The following is an 18,186-nucleotide window of genomic DNA, read 5'->3' as shown; positions in this document are numbered from 1 at the left end:
AAATCTCTGAAACTGGAAACACTTATCTCCCTCACTAGCTTTAAGCACCAGCTGTCAGAGCAGCTCACAGATTACTGTACCTGTACATAGCCCACTTATAATTTAGCCCAAACAACTACCTATTTCCCTACTGTATTTATTTTATTTATTTACTTATTTTGCTCCTTTGCACCCCATTATTTTTATTTCTACTTTGCACATTCTTCCACTGCAAATCTACCATTCTAGTGTTTTACTTGCTATATTGTATTTACTTCACCACCATGGCCTTTTTTTGCCTTTACCTCCCTTATCTCAACTCATTTTCTCACATTGTATATAGACTTATTTTTCTACTGTATTATTGACTGTATGTTTGTTTTACTCCATGTGTAACTCTGTGTTGTTGTATGTGTCGAACTGCTTTGCTTTATCTTGGCCAGGTCGCAATTGTAAATGAGAACTTGTTCTCAACTTGCCTACCTGGTTAAATAAAGGTGAAATAAAAAATAAATAAAAATATGTCAAGTGATAAAATCCCAAGTTATCAAACTTGTCCTCGTGAAAAGTTTATAAAATATTATATTTTTGTTATATTTATTTAATCCCAGGCCCCAGTCCCCACAGGATGCCTTTTGTTAGGCCCACATTGTAAATAAGAATTTGTTCTTAACTGACTTGAATAGTTAAATAAAAATAAAATAAAAGGGACACCAGGACGCTTGCGTTCAGATCACACTGGCACAGGATGTCCATTTCCATCCACCTTGGACAATGTGACAAGTGGTCGCTCAACACCCAATCCTCATGGCTCATAATTTGTTCTTGTTTCCCAATCAACAGTCTGGAACTTCTTATTCTGCCATGGTGGATGAGATAGATAGCTTTTCTTGTAAATACAGGTCAATTTCTCTTTCCCACCGGAAAATGGTAGCTGCAGAGCCAAAAGTTGTCACTGGTTTTCCAGTCCGCCCATCTGAAAGACAAAAAAAAATCATTTTACTAGCAAGTTAAATTGATTACTAAATTGGTAAAATGTATATTAAAATACCATAACCCATAGTTAAATAAAGGTTAAATATTAATTAATAGACTTGACTGTATTAATGGTAAAATAGACTGGGCTTTGGTCTATCTACACATCCAAAATCCTACTATGTGGATGGGACATTTTGGCAGGGATGGAGGAATTATCTGGAATGCTCAACTAGATGATTAGGATAGTCTAGGATACTATTTGCAAGAAGAGGATGTATTGCGATTAGCTATACTACTGGACTTCTGATTTTAATTCTCAAGAGGTAAGTTAAAACCCTCAGCCGTGAGTTCACTGAGAAGGTCCGACAGTGATAAGGGGGATCGTCTGCAAAATTTAAACAAACCTGTTTTTGCTTTGCCATTATGGGGTATTATGTGTAGATTGATGAGGGGGGAAAAAACAATTTAATCCATTTTAGAATAAGGTTGTAATGTAACAAGATGGAAAAAGTCTGAATACTTTCCGAATGCACTGTATAACTGACTTCACAGGTCATCTGATTATTCATGTACAGATGCACTTGTGGAACAAAACCATTTGTTTTTTCTACGGGAAAACATTGAGCCCACAAGTCCTGAGCTAGCTAGCCAGCTAGTTAATGTTACCTTACTGTTTGTGTAGTCACTTTTCCATGTGGTGACATGCTAGCTAATGTTAGCCCACCAGGGCGTGGATATTTAGCTAACACTTAGCTAGCTAGGTACGTTAGCTCATCGTTCGTGTAGTCAGACTTTTACCCAGACACCACGGGATGTGACATGCTAGCTAGGGGATATTTAACGTTAGCTAGTTAGTGCTAATCGCTAACAACAGTGTGAGGTTTTGTGTTATACACTAGCCCGTTACCATATATGTGATGGAATATTATTTGCTGTTGGCTTGTGTGGGTGTATGTGTTATGCAACATAGCTGACTTGAGACATTGTTAACAGTTTCAGGGCCATGGGCCTTTCTCATGATGGAAAAATACAGAATAACATGAAGACAGGAACTGTGCAATGAGTTGTGGGGGCACATTCAGAACGTAGTGTTGCGAGAACAGTCTTTTGTTAGATAACAAGAGCCAGGTGTGTGATAACTGTATCGAGCATGGGCGCATAGATATTCTACACAACTACAACGACTGACCGCTGAAGCACCTAGGGGGCTGGGACCAGCTCTGGCGCCAACAATCAACGATAGGCTGAGTGAGTTTAAACCCTGCCCAGTCTCTACTCTGTGACATACCGGCTCAGAAGCAGGAACTACTTCTGTCAGAATATATTATAATAACTTTGTCAGGAACAAGTCAGTTCTCTGTTCTACCCTGCATGGTGTTACAGCGAACCCGTATATACGAAAATTGCATTTACCACTTATTGCTTAGCTAATAAAAAGTACATAGTATACAATCGGTGACTCAATGTCATATTTAATCTGATACCATATTCGATTGACGTAACCCTTAACAACAGGCACATTCTCACATTAGGCCTTTCGGGAAAGTCAGACTACACCACGGTGAGATACTATGCAACGTTAGTTAATGTAGCCAACCAATGTGTATATACTGTACGCTATACCATCTACTGCATCTTGCCATCTTGATGTAATTAAATGTATCACTAGCCACTTTAAACAATGCCACTTTATATAATGTTTTCATACCCTACATTACTCATCACATATGGATATACTGTACTCTATACCATCAACTGCATCTTGCCTATGCCGTTCGGGCATCACTTATTCATATATTTTTTATGTACATATTTGTATTCATTCCTTTACACTTGTGTGTGTATAAGGTAGTTGTTGTAAAATTGTTAGGTTATATTACTTAGATATTAGATATTACTGCATGATCGGAACTAGAAGCACAAGCATTTCGTTACACTCGCATTAACATCTGCTAACCATGTGTATGTGATTAATTTAAATTTGATTTGATAAGTACCTAGCTACCCACAGATATTTGACCTAACCATAATAGCTTGTTAGCAGCTAGTAAACAGGGCTTACCTTATCACACAGCTCCAGCGACACCTCTCGATTACAGAGGTCGGAAAACAATAAAATGCACTTGTGTGCTTATCAGAGTAGTGGTTACAATCCGGTACATAGCACAGAACCATCCTTGCTTGTGATCGGAGATACCTAAGGTTAGCTAGTTCACTACAAAGGCCAGAGGGTAATTAAAACAATTATAGTAATAAAAAAATGCCAAGGTAGCTAGCTAGGTAATTTGAGAAATGCTAAACATGAATACACATGAGAAGTACACTATAGAAGTTATTTACACGAGAAACTAAAAAGGCTATAATATCTACTTGCTAGTTTACTTGCTACTTGCCAATAAGAGTTTGCATGGAGAAATGTACCTTTAGGGATGACAACAGGATGTGTAGTTCTGTATGATAGCCACATTAGTGGCTGATTTAGCATTTCATTTTAGGGGGGATAATTACAGAACCAGTTCATATTGATAAAAGTTACCTTGTCCAAGAGAGATTTGCACGGTTATCAAAATGTCATGCCAGTGTAAGCCTACACAAAACACAGACCTTATCTGAAGTAGTTCTAAAATCCCTGACGGCTTCTTGTTTTTCCGCCGATAGGAGTGGAACCCGGAGTGTTCATCAGCTGCAACAGCCCATCTGTGACAAGGACCGACGAGTTCTGCATTCCGAGATGTCGTTCTGCACACCACTGTTGTAATGCGCTGTTATTTGCCTATTTGTGGCCCGCCTGTTAGCTAGCACGATTCTTACCATTCTCCTTCGACCTCTCATCAACGAGCTGTTTTCGCCCACAGGACTGCCACTACTACTGGATGTTTTTTGTTTGTTGCACCTTTCTAGATAAACCCTGGACACTGTCGTGTGTGAAAAACTGTTTCTTAGTACTGACCAAGCCAAAGTTTCTTAGTACTGACCAGGCCAAAGTAGCATGGCGGGGTCAGAATGTTCTCTGCTAACGAATTTAGGAATTAGCCTGTCTTAATCGTCCCATCTCTCCTCTGGCGCTGTCTCCAATCATTAAATCAACAAGATGTCATCTTCTGAACTATGAGGTAACTTTAATTTCAAGATCTCTCTCTCTCTCATCCTCTCTCTCAACAGGGAGTGGGAGTAAGAGGATCAGGTCTGATTCTATACAAGGAACCGTTGGCCGACTTTCTTTAGTTCCCACAATCTAATTCATTGATGGGTAGATGGTAAGCAGATGCTCTAACACAGCTATGAATAACGTGTTGTGCAGTTGATCCTATTGGCTGACCTTACCTGATCCTATCATCTTTACTGGATATTAAAATTACTAAAACAAATTGTTGAATACATCATTATCATCATCTTTTATTTACAGAACACAATTGTGATGATTGATTGACACTGCCCCTGTTGTTATATAGATATGTACAACAATTCAAATGGAACAGTAGTGGTTTGTAAGGAGAAACCACATTAAAACGCTAGCTCCTAACTAGGGGCTAACCATGAGTAGACCGTCGGACAGTAGCTTATGCACTGGCGTGACCCACTGGAATGTCAATGTTAATCATTATCACACTCAACGGGCCTGTTTGAGGCACAGATTAAGCCTAGTTCCAGACTAAAAAGTATGCTCAATGGAGAATCTCCATTGAAATAGATTTTTAGTCCAGGACTAGCTGAGCTTAATCTGTGTCCGTGATACTGGCCTAAAAGTACCACATGAGCTCCCTAATAACAGAATATGCAGTAAATGCCATGTATTTCCATATTTAATTTTATCTCCTCTCTGCAGCAAAGATTTCAATTGCATGTATTATATGTTAGTTTGGATACATATTCAAAGTTTCTGTTTCAGTGTGGGTGTGACGTGCATGTGCGTACATACAGTACCAGTCAAAAGTTTGGACACACCTAGTCATTCAAGGGTTTTTCTTTATTTTTACTATTTTCTACATTGTAGAATAATAGTGAAGACATAAACTATGAAATAACACTTATGGAATCATGTAGTAACCAAAAAAGTGTTTGAAAAATCTAAAATGTATTTTGATTTATTTAAGTAAACACCCTTTGCACACTCTTGGCATTCAACACAACACTTTTTTGGTTACTACATGATTCCATGTGTTACTTCATAGTTTTGATGTATTCACTATTATTCTACAATGTAGAAAATAGTACAAATAAATAAAAACCCTTGAATGAGTAGGTGTGTCCAAACTTTTGTCTGGTACTGTACATGTGTGTGTGTGTGGATGGTCAGATTGAGAGCCATGACAAGTGTTGATCACCGGTCCAGCCAGTGTAGTGTGGGGTAGCGCTCAGAAAGTATCCTGCGGAGCTGAGTGCTCTGTGTCTTATCCCTTGTCTCCACTACACACTCCACCTGTGGGCACACAACACAGATTTAATCCTAATAATCTTTCACTGATAGTGCTACATACACAGACTCTCCGTTAACTGTATACAAACAATGGAGTGTCTAAACTAATTATACATTGACCCACTCATACATGTTTAGAACGTATCATTGCTATGTGGTTGTAGCATCTGTCCTGCCAACAGCAGATTGACATAATATGTAGTCAATTTATTTCTAAGGGCAGAAATAATCTGATTGGTTTCTAAAAGGTCAATGGGTTAGTGTCACACCCTGATCTGGTTCACCTGTCCTTGTGATTGTCTCTACCCCCTCCCGGTGTTCGCTTAATATATAATCCTGTTTCCTGAACTCTCGCGAGTTCGTCTTGTTTGCCAAGTCAACCAGCGTTTTTCCTTGCTCCTATTTTTCCCCAGTCTGTTTGTTTCTCGTCCTCCTGGTTTCGACCTTTGCCTGTCCTGACTCTGAACCCACCTGCCTGACCTGGTATATGAACTCTCGCCTGTCCCCCACCTGCCTTTGCCTACTCCCTTTGTTATAATAAATATCGAAGCTCTACCATCTGCCTCCTGTGTCTGCATTTGGGTCTCGCTTTGTGCCCGTATAGCGCAGGTTAGAACTCAGAATCTTGTAAATGAAACTTTAATTTACATGTAACATTTTGAAATCATTATTGCATTACAGTAGTCAGACGTGACAATATCTATAAAATGCAACTTGTGTCCTGACTTGAGGCAAACACTAAAATGTAGCAAGATAGCAGCAACATGCTAAACTAATCAGAGCACGCTTGCTAGCTAACCTTTTTAACTACTCATGCTGATGAAATAGATAGCGCTAGCTAATATATATAGTAAGTCAGCTAACATTTGCTTTATTGAATAAGCTATATAACCTTTAAAAAAACCTTTACACTTGTGTGTATAAGGTAGTAGTTTTGGAATTGTTAGCTAGATTACTCGTTGGTTATTACTGCATTGTCGGAACTAGAAGCACAAGCATTTTGCTACACTCGCATTATTAACATCTGCTAACCATGTGTATGTGACAAATAAAATTTGATTTGATGCTTTTGATGCTGCCCCGGGGGCAGCCGAGTAAATATATCTAAGCTAAACAGTGCTAGTTGGCTAGCTATCTCTTACTAATGTTAATCAGATCACACTTTATCAAAATATTTAACTGAATAAGCCATTTAAACTGAAAAATGTGAATGGACAGTTATGCTTCCCTGGGGGCAGAAACGTAAAATGCTAAGCTATCTCCTAATGTTGAATCATAAAATAGAAATAGCTAGCAAGTTACAGTTTATGCTGCCATTGGGGCAGAAATGTTAGTTTGGGTCAAACTACTTATAGGCCATAAGGACAGACTTCAAGCACAAAAGGTAATTTTAAAAAGTCTGAACTGCCCCCAGGGCAGCCATTTGAATGCACTGTTTAAATGCTATCCCAGGGGCATTAATGTTAGTTTGGGTCAAGATCACTTGGTGCCCTAAGGGCAGACTTGAAGTGCTAAAGATAATTTAAAAAATGATTTACTGCCCTCATTGAAGCCATTGGAATGCACTGTTTAAATGCTATCCCAGGGGCAGTAATGTTAGTTTGGGCTAAGATCACTTTGGTGTCCTAAGGGCAGACTTCAAGCACAAAAAGTAGTATTTACTGCCCTAGAGGCAGCCATGACTTATCTGAATTATATCCTATAGTTACCTTCACCCAAACTAATATTACTGCCCCAGGAGCAGCATTTAAACAGAGTATTCCAATTTCTAATTTATTAGGCTTAATATTACCAATTATTTTTGCTCCATATCATTTTCTAATTTACTGGCATATTTGAGACCCAGCTAGCTAGCTCTAATTTATGATTTAAAATTTGCTTATCCCGTTAGTTCAGTTTAGCGTAGCATTTTACATTTCTTCCTCCAGGGAAGCATAACAGTTAATTCCAATTTTTAAGTTGATATAATTTGCTTACTCAAGTAAATATTTTAAGTGGGAGTTGACTTACTGGTATATTTGAGACCTAGTTATCTAGCTCTATTCTATGACTCAACGTTAGTAAGAGATAGCTATCTACTAGCTCTGTTTAGCTTAGCATTTTACATTGCTGCAGCTTCACTGTCCATCCACATTTTTGTTCATATAGCTTCTTCAATGTAAAGATGTCAGATGCAGAAATCGCTGTGAAATATCTTTTCCATAAACGAAAATAGTATTTTCCGCTGTTTGAAGCTAGTGTACAAAACCAAAAGTAAAAGACGCAAAAACTAAACTTTAGAACGGGAAGCATAGGAATAGTGCACATAGAACAGAGCTACCGCTTCTTGGACTTGCTTTCAATGAGAATGACAGATCTATAACTCACATTTCTTTGTGAATTTGGTCGGATTGCCAAAAAAGTTATATATTGCACCTTTAACATTTCAATGAAGCAAATGCTAGCTGACTTTCTTATATATTAGCTCTATTTATTAAGTCAACATGAGTAGCTAAGAGGTTTCTAAATGCTTAGCTAGCCAGCTTGCTCTGAAAAGCTTAGCATGTTACTAGTTTGCTACATTTTATTGTTTGCTTCAAGTCAGGAGACCAGTTTCTACTTTTAAACTCGGACAAAACAGAGATGCTTGTTCTTGGTCCCAAGAAACAAAGAGATCTTCTGTTGAATCTGACAATCTTAATGGTTGTACAGTCGTCTCAAATAATACTGTGATCCATGCTTTTGCTTCTAGGTTAGACTACTGCAATGCTCTACTTTCTGGCTACCCGGATAAAGCACTAAATAAACTTCAGTTAGTGCTAAATACGGCTGCTAGAATCCTGACTAGAACCAAAAGATTTGATCATATTACTCCAGTGCTAGCCTCCCTACACTGGCTTCCTGTCAAGGCAAGGGCTGATTTCAAGGTTTTGCTGCTAACCTGCAAGCATTACATGGGCTTGCTCCTACCTATCTCTCTGATTTGGTCCTGCCGTACATACCTACACGTACGCTACGGTCACAAGACGCAGGCCTCCTAATTGTCCGTAGAATTTCTAAGCAAACAGCTGTAGGCAGGGCTTTCTCCTATAGAGCTCCATTTTTATGGAATGGTCTGCCTACCCATGTGAGAGACGCAAACTCGGTCTCAACCTTTAAGTCTTTACTGAAGACTCATCTCTTCAGTGGGTCATATGATTGAGTGTAGTCTGGCCCAGGAGTGTGAAGGTGAACGGAAAGGCTCTGGAGCAACGAACCGCCCTTGCTGTCTGCCTGGCCGGTTCCCCTCTTTCCACTGGGATTCTCTGCCTCTAACCCTATTACAGGGGCTGAGTCACTGGCTTACTGGTGCTCTTTCATGTCGTCCCTAGGAGGGGTGCGTCACTTGAGTAGGTTGAGTCACTGATGTGATCTTCCTGTCTGGGTTGGCGCCCCCCCTTGGGTTGTGCCATGGCGGAGATCTTTGTGGGCTATACTCGGCCTTGTCTCAGGATGGTAAGTTGGTGGTTGAAGATATCCCTCTAGTGGTGTGGGGTTATATCCTTTCTGTTTGGCCCTGTCCGGGGGTATCATCAGATGGGGCCACAGTGTCTCCTGACCCCTCCTGTCTCAGCAACCAGTATTTATGCTGCAGTAGTGTATGTGTCGGGGGGGCTAGGGTCAGTTTGTTATATCTGGAGTAGTTCTCCTGTCCTATCCGGTGTCCTGTGTGAATTTAAGTATGCTCTCTCTAATTCTCTCTTTCTTTCTCTCTCTCGGAGGACCTGAGCCCTAGGACCATGCCTCAGGACTACCTGGCATGATGACTCCTTGCTGTCCCCAGTCCACCTGGTCGTGCTGCTGCTCCAGTTTCAACTGTTCTGCCTGTGATTATTATTATTTGACCATGCTGGTCATTTATGAACATTTGAACATCTTCACCATATTCTGTTATAAGCTCCACCCGGCACAGCCAGAAGAGGACTGGCCACCCCACATAGCCTGGTTCCTCTCTAGGTTTCTTCCTAGGTTTTGGCCTTTCTAGGGAGTTTTTCCTAGCCACCGTGCTTCTACACCTGCATTGCTTGCTGTTTGGGGTTTTAGGCTGGGTTTCTGTACAGCACTTTGAGATATCAGCTGATGTACGAAGGGCTATATAAATAAATTTGATTTGATTTGTACCGTAGAGATATTGTCACATTTGTCTGACTACTGTAGCACAATAATGATTTCAAATCAATTCAACATGTAAATGAAAGTTTTATTTACAAGATTCTGAGTTCTAACCTGTGCCATGTTTTCAAAAGTTGTGCATCTGTTAAACTCCACCCATATCTTTAGAGTTAGGTCAACCTTTAGAATTTTGAATATTGTTTTACTTCTAGACATTAGGTTACATAGCATTGTTTAAATATTCCCCATCAAATGTTAATAGAGCCCACCAGCTTGTAGTCCTAAAAAAACGAAATTAGTTACTTCTGTTTTTTTCAACCATTCCTACAGGAAAAATAATGGGGGAAAGAATAGCGTTTTTGGGATAAATGCCAAAAATAAGGTCTGAGGTAACAGGCTTAGGAGATCTTATAAATTCTATGAGATAATATCAGTCAGTTAACATGACCTTTATAAATTATGAAGGTTATGCTTTTTTTGATGACATAAATCAAATCAATTTTTATTTGTCACATGCGCAGAATAAAACAGGGGAAGACCTTACCGTGAAATGCTCATTTACAAGCCCTTAACCAACAATATAGTTCAAGAAATAGATTTGTGCTGCCCTAAACCTATCAGATTCTTTCTGCCCTTAGAACAAAGTTGACTGGACTTTATGTCAACCTGCAACCCAACACGTTCCCAACACACCTGAAATCCCAATTGACTCCAGTCTGTCTGAATTCTATGACTATCCTTAATCTGCTACATTGTGGTAACATAGTATTCTACCTTTACCTTTACATAAATTATTTTACAGCTACCAACTTTACAGTCAGTTGACATCACACATCTAGAACTTTATATTAGGCATGACATTAGTAGGCAACGGCTCAATCAGAAATTCTGAGTCATAAACCACTTCCAAATCAATCACATATTGACACATTGTCTAGCAGCACTGTACCCGGAATCCACCACTTTTCTCACACCACCCTGCACTGCCAACACAGCGGCAACGAGCCAGGGTTTCATTTGCAGCGGCAGTGTGAGAAGCGCTTCATATGTACAGTCATTGGAGAAGCAGTTGAGTGGATGTCGGGGGGAAGAAGTGAGGGAGGTGGGATGAAGGCTAATGCTGTCGTACCTGGGCCTTGAAGAGATTGCCTTTGTCACTGTGTCTCCGGTGGCAAATATCCAACAGCCTGAGAGAGATAGTGAGATGGAGGATGAAAACAACAAGAGAAAGAAACAGTGGATGAGAAGGAAGAGAGGAGCAGACTAAATTCACATTGTTCTTTGTGTTAGAGGATTTGTATGTCCAGACTGATCATCCTGCCAGTTAAAGCCTACCCCTGTCCTGTGGCTTATTCTGACGTGATTGGATGTGGGGGAACAGGGTCACATGGACAGATTGGTCACAGTGGCATTACTGTCACTAAGAGAGAGTTGTCTAAATATGCGCACCGTAATCTAACTATACACACTCATCTCCATCCATATGTAGCACAGATATCAGGAATTTGTTGATCAATAAGCTCTGGCAGTACTGGGTTATTGTCAGTCTGTATGACCACACACTGATATGTGTGACGTGTGCGTGTGTGTTCCAGATAAATAGAGAGTAAATCAACCTCTTATACAATAGGGTATTTATATTCAAATGTACAGTATAGGTCATAACTATCTGTTATTTTGTTAGTGTTTAGCTCACTTGATGTCCTCTCTTGCCAGCATGTCCAGTAGCTTGGCCATGTCCCCCGGAAAGTCCCCCAGCTGCACTGTAAACTTGCTGACGCGGTCATCCAGAACCAGGGCGCGGTCAACACACTGTCTGATCAGGTCCAACTCCATGTTAGCACTGCTAACCACCACAGCTACCCTGCAGCGGGCAGACAAGGAGATAGATGCAGAATCAGTTCATCGGAATATCAACAGGTTACATTTTGGACACTATGGTGTGAATCCTAGTTTCCACTTAAGTCCAATTTTCATTAAGTCATGCATTTACAGTATGTCAATGGGAGGCAAAGTCTTAGGATTCACTCCTATGTTTTAGTACAGTAAAAACACCCTGACAGTGTGTAAACCCACCTTTTGCCCTTTAGCTCTGGTAGTTGCCCAGCCAAGATGGCCGCTAGTCCCATGGCTCCCTCTGTGTCCACTGTGGAGCGTTCAAACTCCTGAAACCTCAGCATGGCTACCAGAGAGTCCTCTTCTCTGAGGAGAATAGATAGAGGTCAGGGAGTCTCAGAGAGAGAGAGAGAGAGAGAACAACAACAGTGCTAAAGGACAATAATATTATCAAAACACTCTACTGCACTCTGGGCTCTAATTTGAGACCATCCTGCTCCCATATGCTCCTAAATATTTAGCTGTATGAGCTGGAAGTGGGTCTGGAAACATATTTACCCAGATAATACATTGAATGGCAAATTTATATTTGTGTTGTTAGACGCAACAAGCTAAGTTAGGCCGTCATTGTAAATAAGAATTTGTTCTTAACTGACTTGCCTAGTTAAATAAAGGTTAAATATATATATATATTTTTTTAAAGTTGTTACATTTGTGTTTCTTGTCCACTACGCTCTGGCTGTTGTTACATTTGTATCATATGGCAGCGAGCAAAGTCAATAGATTGTTTTATTTCACCTCATCTGTGAGAGTGAGAGGAAATTCAGGTACTCTTAAGTGCTTGTTTATTACTAGACGTTTAACCATCATCGGCCCTTATATATTTTCTAGGTCTTAAAGACAAAAATAAAGGAGACTTTTAAATATTTAAAAATGACCGGCCATTGGTTGGATTATTGCAACTAATCACGTTTTGAGTTTTATTCCCATTGAGATTAGTCCCTGAACCCATTAGAGACCATGTAGAAATATACAAAAGCTTCCTTCTTTCCTATCTGTAAAAGGCTAAGGCAGACACACATTTTTGCTTTTCAACACTCTGTTTGCGCCTCAGTTCAAGCACCTTGATTGGAGAGCGAGGTAGCGGCAGTGTTCACTTCCCTTTGCACCCCACCTGTGAGAACCCCACCTGTGAGAACCTTTGCAACGCATAGAACTGCTCGTCTCTGGCCCAAACCGTTCAAAATGTAGAACTCGTATGACAGGATCTACATTTTTTCCCTGTCTACTGCAGATTCTCAGGTCACATTTGATAATATCATAAACCTTGTCAAGCGGGCCGCTAACCCATGTTACCTAGCTGGCTAACAACCTGGTAACTTGCCCAGTAAGATGGCCCTGAAAGAAAGGAAAGGGGATCTTTGATAGCTCCTCCAAGATAGGATTCATATGGGCCTAATCACTTTTCTGGTGTTCCTAAATACTTTGGTGCTTCTAACCTTTTTAAAGTTGGGTGCATTAGTGCTACCAATTTAGAGTCCTGGAAACACTCGCGGCCCTGGGGAACTGAGGTACGTCTATGTCCATATATGTAGAAAACTATGACTATGGCAAATGTGTGGCGAGAGATACCCGCCCATTCCATAGAGATGTAGTACCTGACAGTAACGACTTTGTCCACATATTTCGTAGCCAGCTGGAAGGTGTGGGTCCCCAGTGAGTGCTCAAATAGATCTGGGGATAGAGAGCAGGATGTAGGCGTTAGGTTCAGTGAGTTGTGCCATGACAACTGAGATCTATTTAAGAAAAAGAAAGACCATATCACAGGGAGTAGGTTTGTGTTTAGATAGATAGCCTACAGGGGTACAAGGGCACAGCACCTCCATAAAGCTTCCTGTTGGGGACGTTGTAAAGTTCACTAGCCACTGGGCTGCCTGTTTTGAGGGACTGTAGTAGCAGCGGGAATCCTTCTGGTTCAACTCCCTGTCAAAGAGAACATGGTACATGAATCCCAATATTATTTTGGAGAGCATGGCTACATCTTACTCACTGTGACAATAGTAGTACACTAAACAAATATTGAAAGTGAGGAAACACTTACTATGACAGTGATGCGTGAGTTGAGGTGTTTGATGGCTGCTGCTGTGCTGACCAGTAGACTACACTGCCCACCTGTGGGCACAATGACTGCATCTAGTTTGGGCACCTGCTCATAGATCTCCATGCCTACTGTGCCCAGCCCTGCTAAGTACACAACACTATCATCCCTGAGAGAGATAGAAGAGGAAGAGAGAAAATAGAAAGACAGAGAGAGATACAATATAACCATGTGTCCATGTACCAGGGCCACATTGTCCCCACTGTAGAGTACATGTTTTGAGACAAAGGAGAGCTATGGGACTGGTACCCATCTATGTGGGGTAACCACCAAAGCAGTCTATCTCCAAGGTGACGTACTCTTCCAGGCAGAGGTATCCGTTCTCCTTGGCCAGGTGGCGGGCGTGGTTCAGGGAGTCCCTGGCGGTACTACCATAGGAGATGACCATGGCGCCGTAGTCTCGGTACACCCTGAGGTGGGGCTGGGCACAGCTGGCTGGCATGATGACAAACACTGGGATCCTCAACTCCACTGCATGGTGAGCCACGGCCATGGAGAAGCTACAGTCTTTAGCTACGATCACCCCCTTCTTCTGCTGCTCCTGTGGAGAGGGAAAGGAGTTAGCTAACTGATCAAGTGATTATTATTTATTTTGCTTGTTAGCTTCTTGTTGGCTTCTTGTTAGCAGGGTTGCAGAATTCCTGGAACCTTCAATAAATTCCCCGGTTTTTCAGAAATTGGAAGTTGGAAAATTCCGGATTTCCTGCCTATTCCCTCCCGATTCCGGGACTCGTCCAACTGGGATTTTGAGAAAAACAGGTAATTTATTGAAAGTTCCAGGAATTTTGCAACCCTATGTGTTAGCTACTTGTTAGCTTGTTGGTTACTTGTTTTGATAAATGAGCTGTTCCCCAGCTGGGATGATTTTGGAAATGCATTGGGATTCATACCTGGTTGAGGGAGGTGAGTAGGTATAAAACGCCTCTCTCCTTTACGGAGCCTGTGTAGTGGAGGAGCTCCTTCTTTAGGAAGATCTCCATGCCATACTGTTTGGACAGTCTGGAGTACTGGGAACACAAAGAAGCAGAATGTGAATAAGCTTCTGCATGAAGCAGGAGCCATCATCTAAAGTATTTACTTTTAGAAAACAAACTACTACCTAGAAATAAAAAGGTTCTTTGACCTTCAACCCCACAAAATAACAATTTTTAAGAACCCTTTGGTAAAAAGGTTTTACCTGGATACAAAATGGTTCTCCTAGACTCCTACAGGCTGGGGACTTCCAAAGAACCCTTTATGGTTATAGGTAGTACCTTATTTCCAAGGGTGTACAGAAGGCTCTGAACTGGAGTTGGCATACCGTACAAGGGGTCTTCTGCATCGCTGACTGGATTTTGAAGGCTGCAGCACTGATGTCCTCGAAGCGGAGGTACTCAGGCTTGGGTGGTGGGACTGCTTTGCGCTCGCTGCCTCTCTTCTTGTTAGTCTTGGGTGGGTCCATTAGCTGGATCTCAGGGGAGCCTACCACCTTGGTCTCAAACGTTTTGACTTCCCCATTGAGGCACTCCTCCTCCTCAATACCAAAGTCCTTCAGGCGCTCTGGGTGGATGAGGGTGGGCCGCCAGCCCGCAACCCCGTTACAGACGGGGGCGTCCTTGTTGCAGGTACTCTTGGAGGAGGTGGAGCAGCCCTGTTTAGTTGGCCCAAGACGCTGCTCCTCGCTGGTGGAGAGAGGGAGAGAAACAGGGCTTGAAGAGTAGTGGTTGGGTTTCTGTAGTGTTGGATAAAGCTCTTACCATTATACACATGCATTTCAGGTCAACACTCTTAGCAATGGGCTGCAATCTCTCAGAAAAAAAGGGTTCCAAAAGGGTTCTTTGGCTATCCCCGTAGGATAACCCTTTTTGGTTCCAGGTAGGACCATTTTTTGGTTCCATCTAGAACCCTCTGTGGAAAAGGTCCCAGATGGAAGCCATAAGGGTTCCACCTGGAACCAAAAGTGTTCTACCTGGAACCAAAATGGGTTCTTCTACTATGGGGTCAGCCAAAGAACCCTTTTAGGTTCTAGATAGCACCTTTTTTTTCTAATAGTGTAGAGTGACGAGAGTGAGCAGGAGGAGAGAATTTCTAAATTCCAAATTGAGCCCTAACCTTTATCATTTCTGTTTCTGAAAGAATTTAATAGGAAATAATATGGTAATCGGTTCACCTTGCCTTCTGATAGACTGGGGGGAGGTTTTGGGAGTAAGGTTTGTACGTGTGTGTGAGAACACGTGGGAATAAGCCACTGCTTTACATTATCTGGGAGGGATGGCAGTGACCTTGTTCTTTGTACACTAGAAGATCATCTACACAGATCCTTCCATGTCCAGGTACACCAGGGTGTCCCTTATGATTACCAGAGTTTTGGCCTATTAACCACACACATTCAAGCACGCACACCTGCTCTCTCTCTCTCTCTCTCTCTCTCTCACACACACACACACACAGGGCTCTAAGGTTAGGGAATGGTTGGAAGGATTGGTTGAATGGTTGGTTATGACACCTACATAAGTGTCAAAACTCACATTTAATTCCAATGACTTTTTCCCTGCCAAGAAGTATATTTTCGTTTGAAAGTTTGTTTCTTAAATCCTTTGTTGTTTTTCATCCTATTTTAAATAACTTGTAGAAAACACACTTTATAACACTGTCAAGAAGCATCATGACTATACTGTGTCACTTTACTTGGACTAAGAAAATGCACTTTATGACACTGTCAAGATTTCCATCGTAATCATATAAGCCAGATAGGCCAATCACGTACAAAGATGGTGTCTTGTCCTGCTCCTGAAATCTTATCCTGCATTCATTCCAGTCATCATCAACAGAGCATTAGGGTAGGTGCATGTCTGACATTAACGTGTGCACAATTAAAATGTTAATTTAATATGGTCAATAAAAAAATAAAAAAATTAAGAGATATATATACATACACACACACTTGACAAACATACTGTTGACATGTACTTTAGGTTACGGTGTTTCGGAATGTTTTGCCTTGTAGGCGGTTTTGTAGGCGGTTTTGTGGGTTTTTACACTCTTATGTAGGTGTCATAACCAGCCATAAAATAACTATGGTGGTAGATAGATGTCACAACAGGTCTAAATATATGGGTCATGACAGTGTTATCACCATATTATGACAGGTTATGACAACTAATGTCAGCTGTTGTGACATAATGTCATGGTTATGACCGTGTTATAACGCTGGGTGTCTGTAAAATGTTATCAAAATATAGCGTAGTGTAGATGAAGGGGAAGAGACAGGTTAAAGAAGGATTTTTAAGCCTTGAGACAATTGAGACGTATTGTGTATGTGCGCCATTTAGAGGGTGAATGGGCAAGACAAAAGATTTAAGTGCCTTTGAACGGGGTAGGGTAGTAGCTGCCAGGCGCACCGGTTTGTGTCAAGAATTGCAACGCTTCTGCGTTTTTCACACTCATACGTTTCCTGTGTGTTTCAAGAATGATCCACCACCCAAAGGACATCAAGCCAACTTGACACAACTGTAGGAATAATTTTTAACACCTAATGCATGCAGTCATAGAAAATTGACAGTATAATTTACTTTATAATGTTGAGGAGAGACTGACATTAACCATTAGGTAATAGACCATTTTGTATCCCTCAACAGGCTCCTACATTTTGCTCACAATATTCACTGCTGAAATGGATAGACTGCATGGTATGATTCAAACCAGCTGGTAGAATTGAACTACACTTTAAGTTTCCATTGTGGCGCCAGGTACTGTGGACCAGGGGAGAGCAGGTGCAGGGGAGGCTCGATGGGGTGGAGAGGCTGGTTCAGGTGGAGAAGGATGGGGATCAGAGAGGGCTTTAGAGGCTTTAGATTTGGGGACAGGAGATGCTGGATGATGAGGCAGTGGTTTACTGGTGGATGTAGATGACTTGGTAGATTTGTTTTGGCACGGGAAGAAGGAGAAGGAAGATGGTGGAGGGTTAAGGTTGTGACTGGCGGGCATGGTTGACCTTGGGTAGAGAGAAGAGGCGGTGCAGGGGAAGAATGAAGGGGAATGAGGCGCTACAGGAGTCACAGCAGGAATCACTAATCACTACAGGAGTCACTACAGCTGGAGGCTTTGGGGGCTCCTCGGGGTGAGGGGGGTGCTGAGGTAGGGAATCCCTCTGTGTCTAGTAGGGTAAACTGGGTGGGGGATGAATCTGTAGTGTCCCACCTCTGCCAGAAGGGGTCATTCTCACTGTCGTTGAATCCCACTCTCCTGGGCGATCCATCACCGGCGTAGTTGGCGTAGATGAACTGGGCGGCAAAGTTCATCCTGGACCAGCTATAGTCCAAGGATCCACTCTAGATAAGTTCCGAAAAGTCCTCTCCCTGCTCCTCCTGTGTGTGTGGCACGTCCAGGAGTGTGTTGGACAGTGTGCCAGCTCAGAGCGCTCCCATGGTGTTAACTGCGCTGCCCTAGATCCCTACCTGGGGCTATTTAAGGCGGGATTAGCCTGGGGTACATGCCTGGTGGCACTCAGCCTTCAAATCCAACCTGCCTCCAGCCCTGGCCCCTCCCTCCCCTTGGCTCTTTTCTAGTCCAAGATCTGGATTAAACCTCCAGGTCTGTGACGTGCTACTAATCAGACGCTCTAAGGGGATAGATGTAGACTTACAGTTTATCTAGGGAACAATGATCTGGGGGCTTGGGCAGTCAGTCAATAAAGACACTAGGGGGA

At 41.9% G+C, this 18,186-nt stretch overlaps 1 protein-coding gene across 1 annotated transcript; it reads right to left on the bottom strand.

Annotated features, from left to right (window-relative positions):
* Positions 1–5,177: 5,177 nt before the first annotated feature.
* On the bottom strand, positions 5,178–17,918 carry LOC112252854 (serine racemase-like). The gene is made up of 11 exons (XM_024424526.2): positions 17,679–17,918; positions 14,800–15,160; positions 14,390–14,506; positions 13,799–14,040; positions 13,443–13,608; positions 13,222–13,324; positions 13,000–13,075; positions 11,582–11,707; positions 11,202–11,369; positions 10,635–10,692; positions 5,178–5,377 (listed from the first exon to the last, which is right to left on the bottom strand). The coding sequence occupies exons 1-11, from the start codon at positions 17,777–17,779 to the stop codon at positions 5,279–5,281; spliced, it is 1,617 nt and encodes a 538-aa protein (XP_024280294.1). The 5' UTR covers positions 17,780–17,918; the 3' UTR covers positions 5,178–5,278.
* Positions 17,919–18,186: the final 268 nt, after the last annotated feature.

The sequence above is a fragment of the Oncorhynchus tshawytscha genome, linkage group LG06 (assembly GCF_018296145.1).
Source record: "Oncorhynchus tshawytscha isolate Ot180627B linkage group LG06, Otsh_v2.0, whole genome shotgun sequence".
NCBI lineage: Eukaryota > Metazoa > Chordata > Actinopteri > Salmoniformes > Salmonidae > Oncorhynchus > Oncorhynchus tshawytscha.
This window is presented reverse-complemented; position numbering and strand designations above follow the sequence as displayed.